Consider the following 17,500-nt stretch of genomic DNA (forward strand, 5'->3'; position numbering starts at 1 on the left):
TAGAAATTGCTTTTCCTTTTATTTTGCCGAATAGACCGAACAGGGGACATGTATTACAAAGCAATTCTCGCTTTTGTTTTTGACTTCTATGATTTCCTGATCCGCTGCGCAGAATGAGTTGAGGTGGAATGAGGCATGTGGGGCCGGGAAATTTACATAGGTTTCACATCAACAACCCATTGGAGACATGAACCGCTCATCGGTTTGTATAAATAATGTGGAACGTGTAGTTTCACCACTCAAGTTGGGCTCATGGAGCAATTCACCACAAATCATCCATTACCTGTCTGATCCTCCGGATGAACAGTACAAGGAGGAGCCACAGCAGGATCCCGATGACACCAGTACAGAGCAGGACTATGGTGAGGTTAGACTGGTCATGTGTTCCTGTACAAAAATAGAACAAGGAAGTCTCAACAGTAATCTCCAAATGTTTACCAGTAGTTTCAATTGCCTATTACATTATCTCTTCCTCACAGAGGACAAACCTCACCAATTATGCATGTGGTTTCACGACGCACTGTGATGGTTTATCAAGTAAAAGTGCAGTTTTGTCTGCACTTGGATGTGCGTTTCAAAAGGAAGGTCAAATCTGAACAATCCAGTGCCATTCATCACTCTTTAATTTGAGGGACTAAAAAGGAGAGATAAGGAGAGAAAAGGGAGTTTGTAGGAGTCGTGGGGACAGAAGGGAAGGAATTTTGAGAGTTCAGAATAAAAGGAGAGAGGGAGGCATGTGGGAACATATGGGAGGGGATAAAATTCCTCCCTAAATGCATATGTAACTGGAAAATAGAATGTGATGTGAATCCATCAATGGATATGCCTTCCCCCATGTTAGATGTCAACCCACTGTTACGTTTGATGTGAGACAGAGAGACAGAGACAGAGACAGAGACAGAAGAGAGAAAACATCAGAAGCTTCAAGCTCGAGTTTTGATCTGTAGAATGTTTTTCAAAGGGCACACGACTTTTGACCTGTTGAACCCAAAATTGAATCGGTTCATCTTTGTATCACAGTCCACAATTACACCAAGTTTGGATGAACTCCATTCTCTGGTTCACAAGTTATTGTGGTAACAAAGATTTTCAATTAGAGGTCACATGACAATCGACCTTGTGAACCTAAAATCGAATCAGCACATCTTTGGATTACAGTTCATACTTTTGCCAAGTCTGGTTGGAATCCCTTCAGTAATTCACAAGTTATCAAGGTAACGAAAATCTGCTATGCAAGCATGGATGGACAAACAGCCACGCAGACAATCCGAAAACATAATGCCTTCGACAGCAGCCAATATATACTGTAGTTGACCATGTGAAAAACAGATGTAAGCCAGTAACCTTCAGTGATTGGCCAGATTTTTGTAATACTGTCTGATTGCAAACACTGATATGGACATATTTCTATCACAAATGTTAATTAATCGACTTTTTGTTTTTGATGTTCTGCGGTATACTTGAAACATCACGTGATCCAGTTGTTCATGGGACTTTTAATGAAAGGGAGACAATTCTGGCTCATACATGCGTAATAGGAATTTCCCATCCTATCTATTTATGGTCCTTGGTCTTGGAGTATTTAGCAGACAAAGTGATGAGACTGGTCCACAATAATGAAGAAAAAAAATAATGCAAATAATGACACCTATGAGAAATTCGAAAAAATATAAATTTGAAAATCAAAATATTTCACGGAACACCCAAGTAGTGACCCCCAGAGTGGACCCTAAAAATTTGGTGTAGATCGGCCCAAGGGTCTCGGAGTAGTTACCAGACATAAACACATACAGCCACTTTCGCTTTTATTTATAAATAGATAAAATAAATATGCCATCAGAGATGAGGAATCCCCCGCCATTGAATGAAAAAGGTCATACATATTCCAGATAATGAGGGAGGTGAATTGGAAACAAGACACCATTTGGTCATCATCTCAAAAATGTTCCCCAGGGGTGAGGAACGTAGTAACCAAAAATAATTGAAATCAGATAAGCGGTTTTCCATTTATTACAAAAAACTTTTTTTTCAAGGTGGCTGCCCCAGTCGGCCATCTTGGATCCGGCCACGCCCAAAATCAATAAGGTTCTTCCTTTTTAGGTGGTACATGTGTGACCCAGATTTCAAATCGATATGGCGAAGAGTTTATGAGTTATCGCACTCACAGCTATAAATGTTGACGCCCGGACGGACGGACGGACGGACATCCGGACGGACAGCCAGACGACCTGGGTGACAACAATATCCCCCTTCCGCCACGCGGCGGGGGATAAAAACAGAAGATAAAAGAAGATGATTTACAAAAATATCTCCAATTCCAACCTTTGACGGTAACCACAGCTTTGCTTTCCACAGCTCCAAGGCGGTTTACAGCGATGCAAAGGTACTCTCCTGCCTCTTCCTCCTTGACCCTATCAATGCGGAGGACACCTTGATCAATGTTGATTGCTGAGGAGAAAGAAGACAGGAATTACGAGCCATAGAAGAAACTTACAGAATAAACGAGAATACCTCTGTCAGGCTGGACAGTTTACACTTCATATCACAATGACAGGCCAGATCTGCATCCATACCTTCAGCAAAATCTAATCAGCTTGTTCTTATCAACTACCCAATTCATCCACCAAATTTCGTCCAAATATGTCCATAACTTTTTCAGATATCATGTTATAACAGGAAACCCATAAATATTGTGGGGGTTACGTTCCTGGGAAATGCCGCGATATTCAAAACCACGATAGTTAAAACCAATTTCCAATGGGAATAAGGTTCTTGGGCTTAGAAAATATGGGGGAAGGTTTGTGGCAGCCAAAAATGAATACATCACAATTGAAACTAGAAGGATACTCGGTATAGAAGGGCACTAGTAGGGCACCACGAACTATGCACTCCAGGTAGAGTGCATAGCTCTGCCACGTAATGCCTTATCCACAAGAACATATCGGACCCAATAAATTTTTTTAATATCATTCTATATATCGTTTTTGGCCCCATCTCTCAATGGTGAAGAATCATTTCAAAAAATTCTAGTAGTCGGATCCAGATCCGAATCTTCACCAAAATCTAATCAGTTCGTCCTTGTCACACACCAAACCTGTCCACAAAATTTCATCCGGATCCATCCACAACTTTTGGGATATCCTGCACATAGACAGACAAACAAACAGACAGAAAGGGGTGAAAACATAACCTCCTTCACCTTTGGTGGTGGAGGTAATAAACATGTAAAATAAATATAAATTGGCTTTGCAATGAAGTCTCCTGCTATGTTGAAGCAGATTAAATGTGGTCCTTCCCTTCTGTTCTCTATCTCTATCTCTCTCCATAGTCTTCACAGAGTGTTGGTGCCACAGATGCAGCGTCTCGAGCAAGGGTTATACCAGGTGGTTTGCCATTGCCTTGTAGTTCAGGCAGGAATTTATCATTTGTTCAGGGTGCTGGTGATAGCTAACCTACTCTTGACAAAAGACACCGTGGGATATTTAAAGCCACCAAATAATGCCAGCAGACGGGAATCCTAGATAACATCCATTTGAGAGACAGTACACACATTGATGAAACACCCTGTCTGTGAAACATCGGGATGACAGTTTATCACTGGGTCGGAATTCAAACCCAGGCTAGACAGCTTAGAGGCAAGTGTATGTGTTGCGAATCTGGAAGCCATGAGCACACAACATACAGGTCCTTTAGATCAGTTATATCAGTCAGTACATGTTGCCAGTTAGGGTCCCGACCCGAGTCTAATGGGTAATTAAATGTTCCAGCACTGTGGAGTTATTTTTCGTTTATTTTTACACCACCAACATCAACGTCGACCACACCGCATCATCCTCGCCTTCACTTCGCTCTGGCCGACGTCATGGGTGGGCGGAGCCCCTGCAGAAACATGTTGCTCAGCTTCCAGTTGAGCTGAGCAAAACTTCCTCGAACAATCAGCATGCAACGTGTGAGGTGACCGTTGCCCGGCCAATCGGATCCCACGACCGGAGGAAAGGGCTCCGCGTGACGTCACCACGTCCCAGGCCAATCAAGGAGATTGCCGCCTGTTTTGGCGAGCGAGAGAGACGAAGAGCGATTTTGCACGCCAAAACCAGCCAGTGAGAGAGGGAGGGTCGTGAGGAGGCGCCCCCCCCGAAGCGGGGGTTATAAATATAGGCGTGGTCTGCACGTTCGTTGGGTTGGTTCGTGGTTCTGTGCGTGGTTCTCCTGTCGTTCTGGTCGCGCACAAGTTCTGAAAAGTGTCTGCGCATGGAGGGTCTTCTCCCGCCAGCTTTCGCTCACTTGGATCGTCCGGATCATGCTAGGGGTCCAGTTCGGCCCCAAGGACCTGGTCCTTGAAGACCGCACGAGGCGGGCAGGTCTGAGATAGGTCTCAATAAAGACCATCTGGTCCGATCATTTTTGGGTGTGTGCGTATGTGTGTTTGTGGCGCCAGTCAGTAAGTAGTGAATTGTACAAGTGCTTTGTGCTGTATATAATTGCAATTCCTTATATTCGGTATAGCTCTGCCTTATGTGCTCCCCTCATTCCCCCCCATTGCATTCTAAATAAACCCCCATTTGTTCAATGTTTTCAGCTCGTTCGTGTCCATTCTTGCATTGACTAAGCGCGTCGCGTGCTGGGGAAAATTAGCGAGGCTGTTGTGCCGCCGTAAGGAGACATCTGGACCGACGGTTCTCGGCGATTAAACCTCGGAATCGCACACGGAACGAGCGCGCTAAGCGGCTCGTTTCCATACGAGTTCTGTCGAGGGTGTGAAGACTCGGTAGATTGCCACGTGGTGGAAATATTGATGCTTCACAGTCCAAAACAAAGGACCCATCGACTCCGGACTTATCCGGGGCGACAATCTGAATTCCGGGCGATCGGTCGAGCCGACTTGTGGCTCCATCCAGCGGACGGACCACGGCCGACGTCCCGGCCCCGCAACATATGTACCTCTCGGTCATCCTGCCCCTTGAGAAGATATGGATAGGGAAAGTTTTTCTTTGCAATGAAACAGAACAGGAAAATAAATTTAGAAAGAAAAGAGAGGAGAAAATGTGGGGAGGGTGGGAGAAGAGAAAAAGTTGGTGTGGAGATAGGTGAGAGGTAAGAAAAAGGGGCTGGGAAGAGGCCAGAAAAGGGTGTGGGAAGAGGTGAGGGGAAAAAGGGGTCAGGATAAGCGAGAAAAAGGGGTGGGGAGAGGTGTGAAAAAGGTGAGGGGCGGTACACAGGAGAAATATTGGGAGTGAGGAATGGGAGATTAAAAAAAAAAAAATTAAAAAGCTTATGGCATTCAAAACCACCTCCTCTCATGGATCAAGGATTTCCTCCTCTCCCATATTCAGCATGTAGCTCTTAACAGGATTCTCTCATCTCCTCTCCCTGTCAAGGCTGGAGTGCCCCAAAGCAGTGTATTGGGCCCAGTCTTGTTCATCTTCATCAACCTTTATGATTCCCTGAAAAATCCTGCTCATCTCTTTGTTGATGATTCCACACTCTTCTGTATCATTTCTCATCCTTCAGACAGCTAGGAAGTAGCCTCCTCCCTTTCTGCAGATCTTGATAGAATCAGGAGCTGTTCTAAGACTTGGAATGTCTTTCAACCCCAACAAATCCCATACGCTCACCCTGTCTCTCCAAAAGAAAGTCTGGCAAACTACTAAACTACTGTATGTCTAGCTACTTCCTAAACAAACCACTTGAAGAGGTTAAGTCACTCAAACTTTTGGGTCTCACCATCAGCCATGATCTTTCTTGAGCAGACCATATTTCCAAGACTGCATCCAAAGCCAGCCACTGACTGGGCATGCTTCATCCTGCAAGGTCTTTCCTTGGCCAATCTTAACTTTTGACAACCTACAGGGCTTTAATTTTCAGCTTGCTGAAGTACTGCTCTCCCCCTTTGAGCTGGCACCCCTGCCTCACACCTTGGCTTTCTAAGATGCTGTGGAAAACAAGGCCTTCAAAATCATTGGGATCTCTCTTGACAAAGCTGAATGTCTTGGCTTGTTACTTTCATTGGTTACAGATGGAGGAGGGGAGGGGGGAAGAGGTGACAAACAGGGTGGGAGAGGTAAAGAAAAGGAGGGTTATTGGTGAAAAAGGATAGTGTGGATGGGTGAAAGGGGAGGGAGGGGGAGAAGTGAAAAAGGAGGGGGGGGAGGGGAAAGAGGTGAAAAAAGGATTTACCATTCAAAATAGTGAACCATTTATTTTGAGACTTTGTGGAAAAGCATAAGAACTTTGTTGTGGTAATACCAAGTTACCATCAGTTTAAACAGGTTGCAGCACTGATAAGCCATAAAATTGTGCACTTTGAGATATAAACATGAAATTTCCTACAGTGTCTCTAAATACTTTTATTTTCATATGTGGAGCCATGTTGGATTTGACGAGTATGACCTTGAGAGGTCAATGACCCTGGACAACAATTTCCTATTTTCGCACCATGTATGATAATAACATGATCACAAATCTCTAAACAATTTTTATATGATTATTATTCCTGCGCTTTCGAAGAAAAGCGGGAATATTGTGATTGTCTCCTCCGTCCGTCCATCCGTCTGTCTTACCCTGGAACTCCTCCTACACCGTTTGAAATAGGAACTTGAAACTTTGGGACATAGTAGATATATGTATGGGGAAGTGCACAACACTGTCGGATTTTTGATATGACCCCTAGGGGCCGGGCCAGAGGGGGTGGGGTCATGGGGGCTGATTTTTTTTGTACATGGTAAATTATTTTATAAAGAACTTACTTATGTGGCCCCCATGAGTGACAAACAGTAACAGGTTTTACTTTATTCATCTAATTGATTATGAATAATTATAATTAATATTATACACAGTTCATTCCTATGATTAAATTGATGCACAGTTCTAAATTGCTGGACAGTGTTAAATTAATGTTTCATGAAATGTTGGCATGCTTGCAATGACTTCTGATTTAGTAAACATAGTAAGTCTTTGGTCATAAAGCATATCAAATAGAAAAGAATAGTCAATCCATTTTGCAAGATAAAATTTCACCCTGCGTTAATGGGACAAAGCAGTGTGCGCGGGAATATGCGATGGTGTGCCATCGACAACGTAGTTCTAGTTATGTTTGTCTGTGTCCTGCAGATGTCTACAGATTGTTTTCAAAAGTGATGTTTGACCTCTTTAAACATCGAGGTCCGTGACCTCAAACAATGCTGACTTACATTTGCCTATACCCCTGAATTGTAATGTACATGTTGAAATGACAAAAAATAAACTATTTATTTGAGTCTTGATGTTGTTCTGCCCCACAGAGTACATATTGCACTCATAATAATGTAGAAGATACCATACGTTAACTACAATGATGAACCCGAGAAGTTAATGACCTCTGATCATCTCCACTATTGGTCTTTTCAACTCACCACACTCTGCAGTTGTACATTTACAAGTATGTTGACATCATTGTGATGTGCTTATGAGTTATTCTTTTCATGTTAATGAGGTGATTTTTTATTGAGAAAATAGTCTTCTTACTGAGATTTCAATGTTTACCTTGACTGAGCCCACTGTCCAGTTTTCTGATTAATCCAACATTAAAGATCTATTTTCTCTAGCATGCAATTGGAAACCACAGAGCCGATATGCATAAAAGCAAAGGCTATGAATCACTTATGATAAAACTCGATTTCCCTTCTACGTAAATCATTTGTACTGATAAAAATATGTTTCAGGACACAGAAATACAGAAACTCACATAAAACTATATATTTTAGGGATTTATGATCATGTTAATATGGACCAAGGTCATTGACCTCTAAAGGTTATCAGAGGTTAAATCCAAGATGACTCCACATCTGAGAATAAATTTTAGGGTATGTGGAAACACTAGAAAATGTCATGCTTTTATCACAAAGTGCACAATACATTTTATGATGAACTTATCTGGTATAGTAAAGGGATTGTATCAACCTTGTACTGAAAAACCAAGTCCATGTCAGACAACTTCAAATTTCTTCCTTTTTTAAGTTACCAGCAAAATCAACATACCAGGGCAGTTACAAATAAAACATACACCATTGTTAGAATTGATATTAATGAAGATATAGTTAAATTATTGTTTAGGATTTTTAATGCCACGCTGACAATATGACCAGGCATGGCAGATACCTTTCTTTGCCCGAAGTCGCATTATATTCGTGCTGAGACCTTTGTACTCACCTTTCCCTGAATTGAGTGGTTGTCCATCTTTGTACCAAGTTACATTGGGAACAGGACTGCCGGTAACATCACATCGCAACACGAGAGTGTCACCACTGTTTACTGTCATGTCCGAGAGGTTCCGCTGGAGGGACACAAACTGTTCAGCTGAAAGGAACATGATCATACAGAATACATCAAATGGATTTCTTGCGGATACATATTTTGTCCATCATACATTTTTGTTATATATATATATATATATATATATATATATATATATATATATATATATATATATATATATATATATATATATATATATATATATATATATATATATATATATATATCACAAACATTTCCCCATTGACAGAAAAAGGAAGCAAAAGTACCTGTCCCCAGTGACAGGAAAAGTTTAAGTTAACCTATCAATTTAAATTATTTCATGGACTTAAAAAAGGTTTATTGTGTTCACTCAAAGCTCAGAACTACTAATACCACCCACAACAAAATGGTGGTGCAACATCAGGTGGCAGAGGTTGGATTTGTTGAAAAAGAGTGTAGAATATCCTGCTTGTGAAATAAAATTTGACAACATTATGTATGCCTGTTCTCCCATCATTTCAAAAGTGAGTGTTCAGCTTTGCCTGCATGTGCAGATTTGCAAATGCAGCACAGGAAGCAGCCACCGTAAACAGGAAATGGATGACTGCACAGACACCCCTCACGGTTCAAAATAAATCATATATATATATATATATATATATATATATATATATATATATATATATATATATATATATATATATATATATATATATATATATATATTGTATATTATACATCTTATATTACTGCAAGACTACCACCACTACAAAATTGACTAAACTATCCCCACCTTCTGGTGGGGTCGGCTCAGAACTTTTTTTTGTCAAGTCTTTCACGAACCAGCTGGCTATGCCTGACGTTCAATTGAAAAAGGATTTGAGCGGAATTGAAGTTGTTCAGGGTGCCGGAGATAACTCATCTACTCTTTGTAAAAGACACCATGGGATCTTTAACCTGCACCAGCTAATGCCAGTATTAACATCGATCCGAGGGACGGCACAATCTGGTGTAATGCCTGCAAAGCCAGAATCCGGCAGTTTATAATCACATCAGGAATCAAACCCAGACTGAACAATCAAAATGTAAGTGTGCTACATTTGTACAATCCTGTTAAGGCCCGGTCACACCTTGACGTTTTAGCCAACGTATGCCGATTTTTGAATTTTTTTTCTAAAATGCTGGCACACGTTGAATACGTTATGGGTAAGTTTTGATAACATTGAGAGCACGCTGAAAAACACTGCCATACGTCGTTGTACGCTGGCTTTAAACGTTGTACTTTTTGGTTGTCCTCAAATTTTTTCATGCTTGAAATTTCACGACGTATGCCGGCGTATGACTCACACATTCCGCTACGCTGGCCACAAGTTGTATGCACGGTCTGCGATCGTTGACAGACGTCAACACATGCTACTTGTAAGTTAATCATAAGTTGAGACACGCCGAGGTAATGTTTAGCGTACCCGAAACTTATTTCTAACCTATGATTAACGTGTTGTTGGCACGTTACGCGATCGTTGCCACACATCGACAGACGTTACTTTTAAGTTACTCATGGGCTGAAAGACGTCGGTATAATGGATCGTCCTTGCGTCAGCGTCCACGGCCAGGACACTTATTTGCAGCATTCTTCAAACTTTTCTTCGGCATGACGAGGATGTTCACACTTCGATGTCTAGCTTGGCTATGATTCCAATTGTCCATCGACAGCGTCTATTTAAAATAGTCGAGTTTGAGCGTTTTAACACGTTCAGAAGAAACGCTTCAAATTTCAAAACCTCAGCGTCAAAAAACAAAGGCGAGTGACAGCAATTTAAATCGTTCATTGTAAACAATGAAAATAGTTGAGTGGTACCGTTTAAAAGTCGTTGAGTGTAAAAAAAAAATCCAATTGTTGAGCGCAAGCGTCTACTTTCAATAGTGGAGATGCAGCCATTTAAATCGTTGAGTGGCAGCCTATGAACCTACCCGTGGACACGCGGACGCAAGGACGATCCATCATAACCCACACCCTCCCCCTCACACTCACCTACTACTGCCAACATGAACAAACTACTACTAATACTAATACTAATACTAATACTGATACTGTTACTGCTGACATGGACATCGACTCAAAAAGGAACTCGAAAACACTGTTGGGTTCCCCTTTTATGAGCAGCATTTTTATATACCAATTCCCAAAACCGCTGGGAACACGTCTTTATATGGCAGTTGTAAGCTAGAAACACATTCATTTTTTTTTTTTGTCGACCGGAAGACGTCATTGGAATACGTCTACATACGTCGATGTGTGTTGGGACTACGTAAAGAATTGGTTCAAAGCACGTCAAACATAAGTTAGAAATAAGTTTCGCGTAAAAAAGACATTACCGCGACGTGTTTCGACTTATGAGTAGCTTATAAGTAGCCTTTGTGGACGTGTGTAAGCGTCCACATATCGTGTGTAAAACTTATCCCCATCGCATGCGGAACGTGTGTCATACGCCGAGTACGTCGTAAAATTTTGAACATGTTTAAAATTTCTTGACGTACTCTACTTACTACGACGTATGATAGTGTACTTTAGTGTTCTACTCACGTATACCAAACTTACTCATACCGTATTTGACGTGCTCCAACGTTTTAGACACATTTTTCTTAGGTCGGCATACGCTGGCAAGATCGCCAAGGTGTGACCGCGATGTTGACACTTCCATTTCTACGGCAGTTATGATTCGAATCGTTGTGCGTCAGCCTTTTAATAGGCTACGTCACGACATCGTCGGCGATGCGTGCAACGCGCTATGCCGAAGTTAGACTATCGTTGGGCATCGGTTGTGTAGGCCAACAACAGGTTCAGCATTCGTTGGTATAAGTTATCTATAAGACAGCGAAACGTTCTGTGTCCATTACTAATATGTTATGCATACGACCAACTCGTTATGAATACGTCCGAATCTTAAAAAAAAAAACATCAAAAGTTCAACGTCAGCCAGCGTTTTACATACATTTTAATACGTTGCCATCGCTGGCTAAAACGTCAAGGTGTGACCGGGCCTTTAGACATGCTGTACATGTACAGTATAAACATACATATACATTGTACACTGGCAGACACAGAAACAGGAGTGACTGCTGAACGTTTTATGCTCTCTCTTTCTCTGATGTACCATACTCTTCACAGAGCATCGGTGCTGGTGAAGCAGCTTCCTGAGCAAGGGCTATACTGGGTGGTTTGCCATTGCCTTCCCAGCAGTAGTTAGTGCAGGAATTAGGAATTTGTCCAGGGTGCCAGTGATAGGTCACCTACTCTTTGTGAAGGACACCATGGGGTCTTTAATGTCCATCAACTAATGCCAGCAGATGGGCTATGCCTAGTTTAATGTCCATCTGAGGGATGGCACACACACTGATGAATCAACCTTCCTGTGAAAATCTGGATTGACAGTTTACAGCTGGGATGAGATTCAAGTCCAGGCTGGACAGCTTATAGACAAATGCGCATGCCTCTAGGCCATCTTGCCAGCCCCAAGCTTTTTAAGCTGGGTGATATTTAATGCTCTTCATCCACTAATATACAGGCTGTATCACACTGACAGAGAATAGACATTTTTGAAAGAGGAAAGCGGGGGGGGGGGGGGGAGGGGGATAATAACAATAATAATAATAATGCACATTGTATATCCACAACCGTCAAGTAAAATTGGCATGAGCACACAAAAAAGGATCCATGATATGGTGTAATGATTGGAGAGTAAAACTCACATTGTACAATGAGTGTAAAGTTTGTGCGGTGAAGGATTCCAGTAAGACAACTTCGAGCTTCACACTCGTACACTCCTCCATGAACCTGCTGTGCCATTGCAAAGTCCAGCTGAGAAATTAGTGAGTAATCGCCCTCCCGGGACGTCTCAGTGAAGTTGGTGTGGAGAACTTCTTCGCGGAGAAACCAGCGCGGAGTAGAGAACAGGTGCTTGTTGGCGGCACACTCTAAGTTCAGCGGGTCGCCCTCAACCACCCTCATTGGGCCCGAGTCCCTGAGATGGATGTTTAGGCCTGATGGGACGTCTGCAGAGATTAGTAACAGCAAGAGTGATGACTGAGTGAGAAACCCGAGAATTGTGAGGTATTTGAATTACTACATTTTAACAGAAGTGTTTCCGCTTTGACATCAATGATATCAACCTGTTAAGTTGAGACTCTAGAGCAAAAGATAGGAGAAAAACATTCCACTATTATACTGCACAATCACTGCCAGGTCAAGGCAGGAAGCAGACGATGGCAGATAACGGCAGGGGGACATTACCCACGCAGTCATGCGAGGAATTCACATAAGCATAATAACAAACCCTTGAGATTTTCAGGTTTATGAACACAACGGCGTTGTCACGAAAGCATTGTGAACTCAAACCATTGGCACGATATGCAAATATGAAGGCGTTCAATTATGGCATTCTTTTCTTTCTTGCGCTTTTGGAACCACTGACCCATTGAGCAAAAGGTTCATGGGAGATTATACATTGTTGGCAACCGTAGCACAAAGTCTCAGCTTGTATAAATATTCAGGCACCAAAAGAGAACATCACTCTTAATTAATAATCCCACTCGTCCTCGGGATGTCATAACAATTGCAAACAATGGCCAGTTCATAGTGTGCATTCATCTGCAGGAAGTCACCACTTTGGCAACCAGACAAAGCGTCAAATCGATGTGCATTTGATTGATCATAGGAACCCGACGCTATTGTCTGTGGCTTTATCATTGTTCTGCACAAGTCCACCAGCTACTGCTGCTCTCAAAACGGTCCCAGAACAAGATACGAGTCAAGACATATGGCAATTTTCGGATATAATAAATAAATAAAATACTGCAAGTGACACATTTAATAGCTTATATCGTGAATGCATTCGAATCTTCAACAAAAGGTGCCTGGCAGCAAAAGGCCAAGAGACTCAAAAAGAACAACCGGTAACCCGTTGAAACATGGGCAGTAAATGTATGCAATTCCACCACCAAAAGACATTGTGCTGCCCACAGTGATGTACAGAGCGGTGGTTAAGTAAACCAACTTATTGGCACAATTGCTACGGTCGGCACTCACCCGTGACATAGAACGCAAACCCAAAGGAATCGTTTCCCAAGTAGTTATGAGACACGCAGCGGTAGCAGCCAGAAAACTGTGCATTGTAGATTTCCATTGTGCTGAGTGTCTGGCAAAAACAAGAGCAGCACTTCAACTTGGCATCATGCGGCTGTTCAATCCCCGCCTTAGGCCTTAATGTTTTGATTTACCGCATGGATCAAAAATATTTAAATCGCATGGATCCGATCCCACCTTATTTTCAGAGCCTTGAAAGCTCAACCACACGTTGGGGACAGCACCGTTAACATTGCCGCTATTTTTCTGTGCCCACCACCCGTCACTTTGAGGAAAGTGGCTGAAAAAAAAAGAAAAAAACTATTGGTCACAATCAACACAAATTTTTACCTTTTGTTGGCTTCAACACAATTTCCAGATCTTGCGAAAGTCTGGAATAAGAATTGCCACAAGGGAGCCGCCTCGACTCGGCCTTCACATTGATGAAAAAAATGAAGCTTTGCATTGCAAGGATAATGATGAAAAGTTGCACCGTTTGTATTTGTAACACTCAATGTTATTGGTGCTGGCATATTTCCAAGGGCGGCAATAGTCGGCGTTTCACAATTTGCTGCTGAACAGCAACAACAACAACAAAATAATTAGAAGACAAAGAAAGACATCTGTTCAAAGCAGAAATCTCCTTTACTTCAGAAGATCAATAAATAAAACAAAATATTTACTGTTTCACATGAAGGGCTTCCCGTGCAACAAAATTCCCAGGCTGGAGGGAAAAAAACTATGCGAGTTGAGGGATCGAGCGATGGGAAAACGCAAAGCAAAAGAACACAACAGGAAGGCCGAGGGATGGGAGGGCCTGTGGAGCCAACACTTCCCGTCATGGTAACTGGTGTTTGGTAGAACTAAAAAGCTTACAGGATGCATGTCCTTCTTACAGCCTCACTCACTATATTAAGGTAACCCCAATGCTTTAATCTCGTCACTTTGATACTGATTGAACATTTCATTTGCAGTTGAATTTAGCAACACAATGCACTTTCATAGGTATCTTTAAATAAGTTTGTTTATTACCTCTGCCACCAAAGGTGAAGGAGGATGTGTTTTCACCCCTCTCTGTCTGTTTATTTGTTTGTCTGTTTGTTACTTACGAAATCTAAAGATTTCGTAAGTATATTGATGACTTCCGTCCTCTGTGTGTTTGTTTGTAGGCACGATAACTCGAGAACAGAAGAAGATACCAATGTCAAATTACACCATGTGATTCAGGAGGGAGATGGCTAGCGCTGATTAGATTTTGGTCAAAATCGGTCAAAGGTCAAGGTCACAATGAGGTCAAACATAATTCCGTAAATTCCTGTGGAGAAATGGAGTGTTTTTGCTTTGGTCGACGTTACGAGTTCGTTTTAACTTCGATTTTAATTTTGTCTTCGGTTTTTGTGATCGCTTAGGACGCTTAACACTCGGTTGTTGAAATTCTGGTAAAAATCGGATGTTTTGGAGACGTTTTAAGATTGTATAAAAAAATATTTCACCCACCGCGTCACGGCTCGTCACATGGTGCAGTGCGCTCGAGCAGACGCGTCGTTGAGTCACGTAAAGGTTTTGCGTGTGCGCGCTGACGTGTTTTCAATAAAGATGGTGTTTAAAAGGTCATTTTTCATCCCAATAAAGATTATTGTCACATGCCTGACTCGCTAAGCCGTCGGATGGTGTAAAGATTGTTTGTGGATGGCCGAATATTACGGTTTTATGACTTTGATAAAATAATATTAAATAATTCCGTGAATTCCTGTGGAGAAATGGAGTATTTTTGCTTCAGTCGACGTTACGAGTTCGTTTTAACTTCGATTTTAATTTTGTCTTCGGTTTTTGCGATCGCTAAGGCCTAAGTCACATTTGCCACGGCGGCCATGGGGTCGCCAAAATCTACGGCCACGAGCAATTATACGGTGGCTGCAGTATTTCCACGGTCACACAATGTAGCAGTCACATATGTTTTTATTTTTCGGGGAGCCGCACGGCGTATTTAGAAATTGTGGAGACCAAAAATGTGGGGTTGCCGTACGGTCTTTGATTTGATGCCACACGGTGATCTTAAGGGGGCCCTGCGGTGGCCATAGAATTTTCAAGGCAGACGCAAGGTAGCCTCAAGGTGCCCGCAAGGCGACCGCAGGGGGGCCCTAAGGCGAACATGCGGCCAGACGGACGGTTACGAGTGGGTTCATTTTTATTATTATTTTTTTTTTACCAGGTTTATTTTTTTTATTTTTTTTCGGCTTGTCGAATTGCTACGGCGAATGTAGAAATGAAAAAAGTTATAACTCCGCGTTATAATTCCACGGCGACCCCTATGGCCCGTAAAAGATAGCCAAACAGCGTAGGGCCACCCTGAGGCCACCGCAGAAACTCTGCGGCCGCCGCACGTTTCTGTCAATTCAGAGGGCGTACGGATGCCGTATCCTCGCCATAGAGCAAATGTGTCATAGGCCTTACTGACATCATAATCCTGACTTGAACACAAATCGCTCCTTACGGTAAATGGTATGTACGATCACAGGTGAATGAATAGTCACCATGAAAGACTACATTGTGTGAAGAATCTGATTTGGTGATTCATCATCGTAGTGAAGACACTGGAATGGCATTACAGATGTTACGAGTTCAAATGCATCCAGAGGAATAAGTATTACGAATGAACTCCAAATAATTAACATATTGCTTTTGGATGGTCGGTCATAACCCAGTCAGCTCGTTAATGACCTTCAGCACAGAGGAAGTATCTGTCTGGTCTGATTGATAGGTGATGCAAGTTTGTAGTTCAAAATTTCCTCTTAAATGCATCAGGGAATCCTCCTCACTGAATAAACCCCCAAAGCCATTGTTATAATGATAGGTTACCATTATTCCTTCAGCGACAATCGTACTTCATAGGATATCTTTGTCCTGACACACCAATGGGTATCCCGAACTACAAACAGAAAAAAGAAAAACACACAGGATCGTCTCTTACTGCACATGGTCTGGTACTCTGCTTTTTGCCAAGTCTCCTATACTAGCAGCATTTGCAGTACTCTTCATGCAAATTCCTCTGGTTTTACACATCAAGAGACATGCAGTTAAGTTGCATTGCTTAGTAAAAACGAAGAACTGCTCTGATGACCTTCAAAACCAGACGAGTCTCAAGTGTTTGTATCATATCTCCGAAATGACATTCAAATAAACCTTTTGTCGAAAAGCAGAGGCCCTATTGGTATTCTTTGTCAAGCAATTTCACTTCTAGACACACCTCAGCTAACCACACATGGCCTTTGCATGCAGCATTGTAGAATATGCCCTGCCATTTTGGGCCGCAGTCTCCTCTGTTCAATCCACCAGCCAAAGTTTTATTCGGATGGTGGATTGTTCCTTTGCCTCCTTTTGCCATGTCGATGGCAGTGATCTGCCAACTAGTTTTCTGGAATGCACTTTGCCTGCAGCTTTGATTAACGTTTTCAACAAGTACTGGCTTAGATTGCGAGTTCTGAGGCTTCATGACAATTTTTCAACTTAGAAATGATATTAGGGCAGGTTTTCATCATCAGCAGCTCACCCTAAACTGCCAGTTGAAAACCATTACCAAATGCTGTTGCCCCAGGAATAGCCTGCCCTGATGTCTTTGTCATTTTTTTTTTTTTTTAAACAACCAAAAAAAAAAAAAAAAAAACGATCAAGGCACTGAGAATATTTTAAAATCATTTTTTCAAAAGGAAAAAAAAATTAAGGAAGACAAATTAAATAAATTTGCAGAAGAAGCAGCCTATTCAGTAAACTGTTTTGGAGAGAAGCAAATGCCTCGTAGGACAAAAAACACACGTAAATGTTTATTCCATTTCATGTGCACTTTAGTATTGATGGGCGATTTGATATCTCTCAGATGGAATCAAAGACATTTGCAAGTCCATTCCAACTGAGGTATGTTTGCATATTTCAGAAGACCAGTACTGCAAACGTTTCTCCAAAAAAAAAGGAAACAGAATAATGAAAAAAGCAATAAAAAATAATTCTCGCACCACAGATCTGCAACAGAGAAAAAGTACATTGTGGTCAAGAGAAATAAATAAATAAATAAATTTTTAAAACCCCACCCAATATATGGAATCATCT

At 41.8% G+C, this 17,500-nt stretch overlaps 1 protein-coding gene across 3 annotated transcripts in view; it reads right to left on the reverse strand.

The window, feature by feature from the left end:
• FLT1 (fms related receptor tyrosine kinase 1) overlaps positions 1-17,500 on the reverse strand; it is a 139,979-nt gene that overhangs the window by 60,196 nt on the left and 62,283 nt on the right. For all 3 annotated transcript variants that reach the window (XM_085852679.1, XM_085852680.1, XM_085852677.1), the window contains exons 11-16: positions 13,595-13,697; positions 13,361-13,469; positions 12,025-12,327; positions 8,188-8,334; positions 2,323-2,448; positions 284-387 (exon numbers count right to left, since the gene is read on the reverse strand). In XM_085852679.1, the coding sequence (XP_085708805.1) occupies positions 284-387; positions 2,323-2,448; positions 8,188-8,334; positions 12,025-12,327; positions 13,361-13,469; positions 13,595-13,697 (892 nt within the window). The remainder of the gene's footprint in view (positions 1-283; positions 388-2,322; positions 2,449-8,187; positions 8,335-12,024; positions 12,328-13,360; positions 13,470-13,594; positions 13,698-17,500) is intronic.

Source organism: Eptatretus burgeri, chromosome 13 (assembly GCF_056783735.1).
Source record: "Eptatretus burgeri isolate ZD-2024b chromosome 13, Ebu_testis_v1, whole genome shotgun sequence".
Taxonomy (NCBI): domain Eukaryota; kingdom Metazoa; phylum Chordata; class Myxini; order Myxiniformes; family Myxinidae; genus Eptatretus; species Eptatretus burgeri.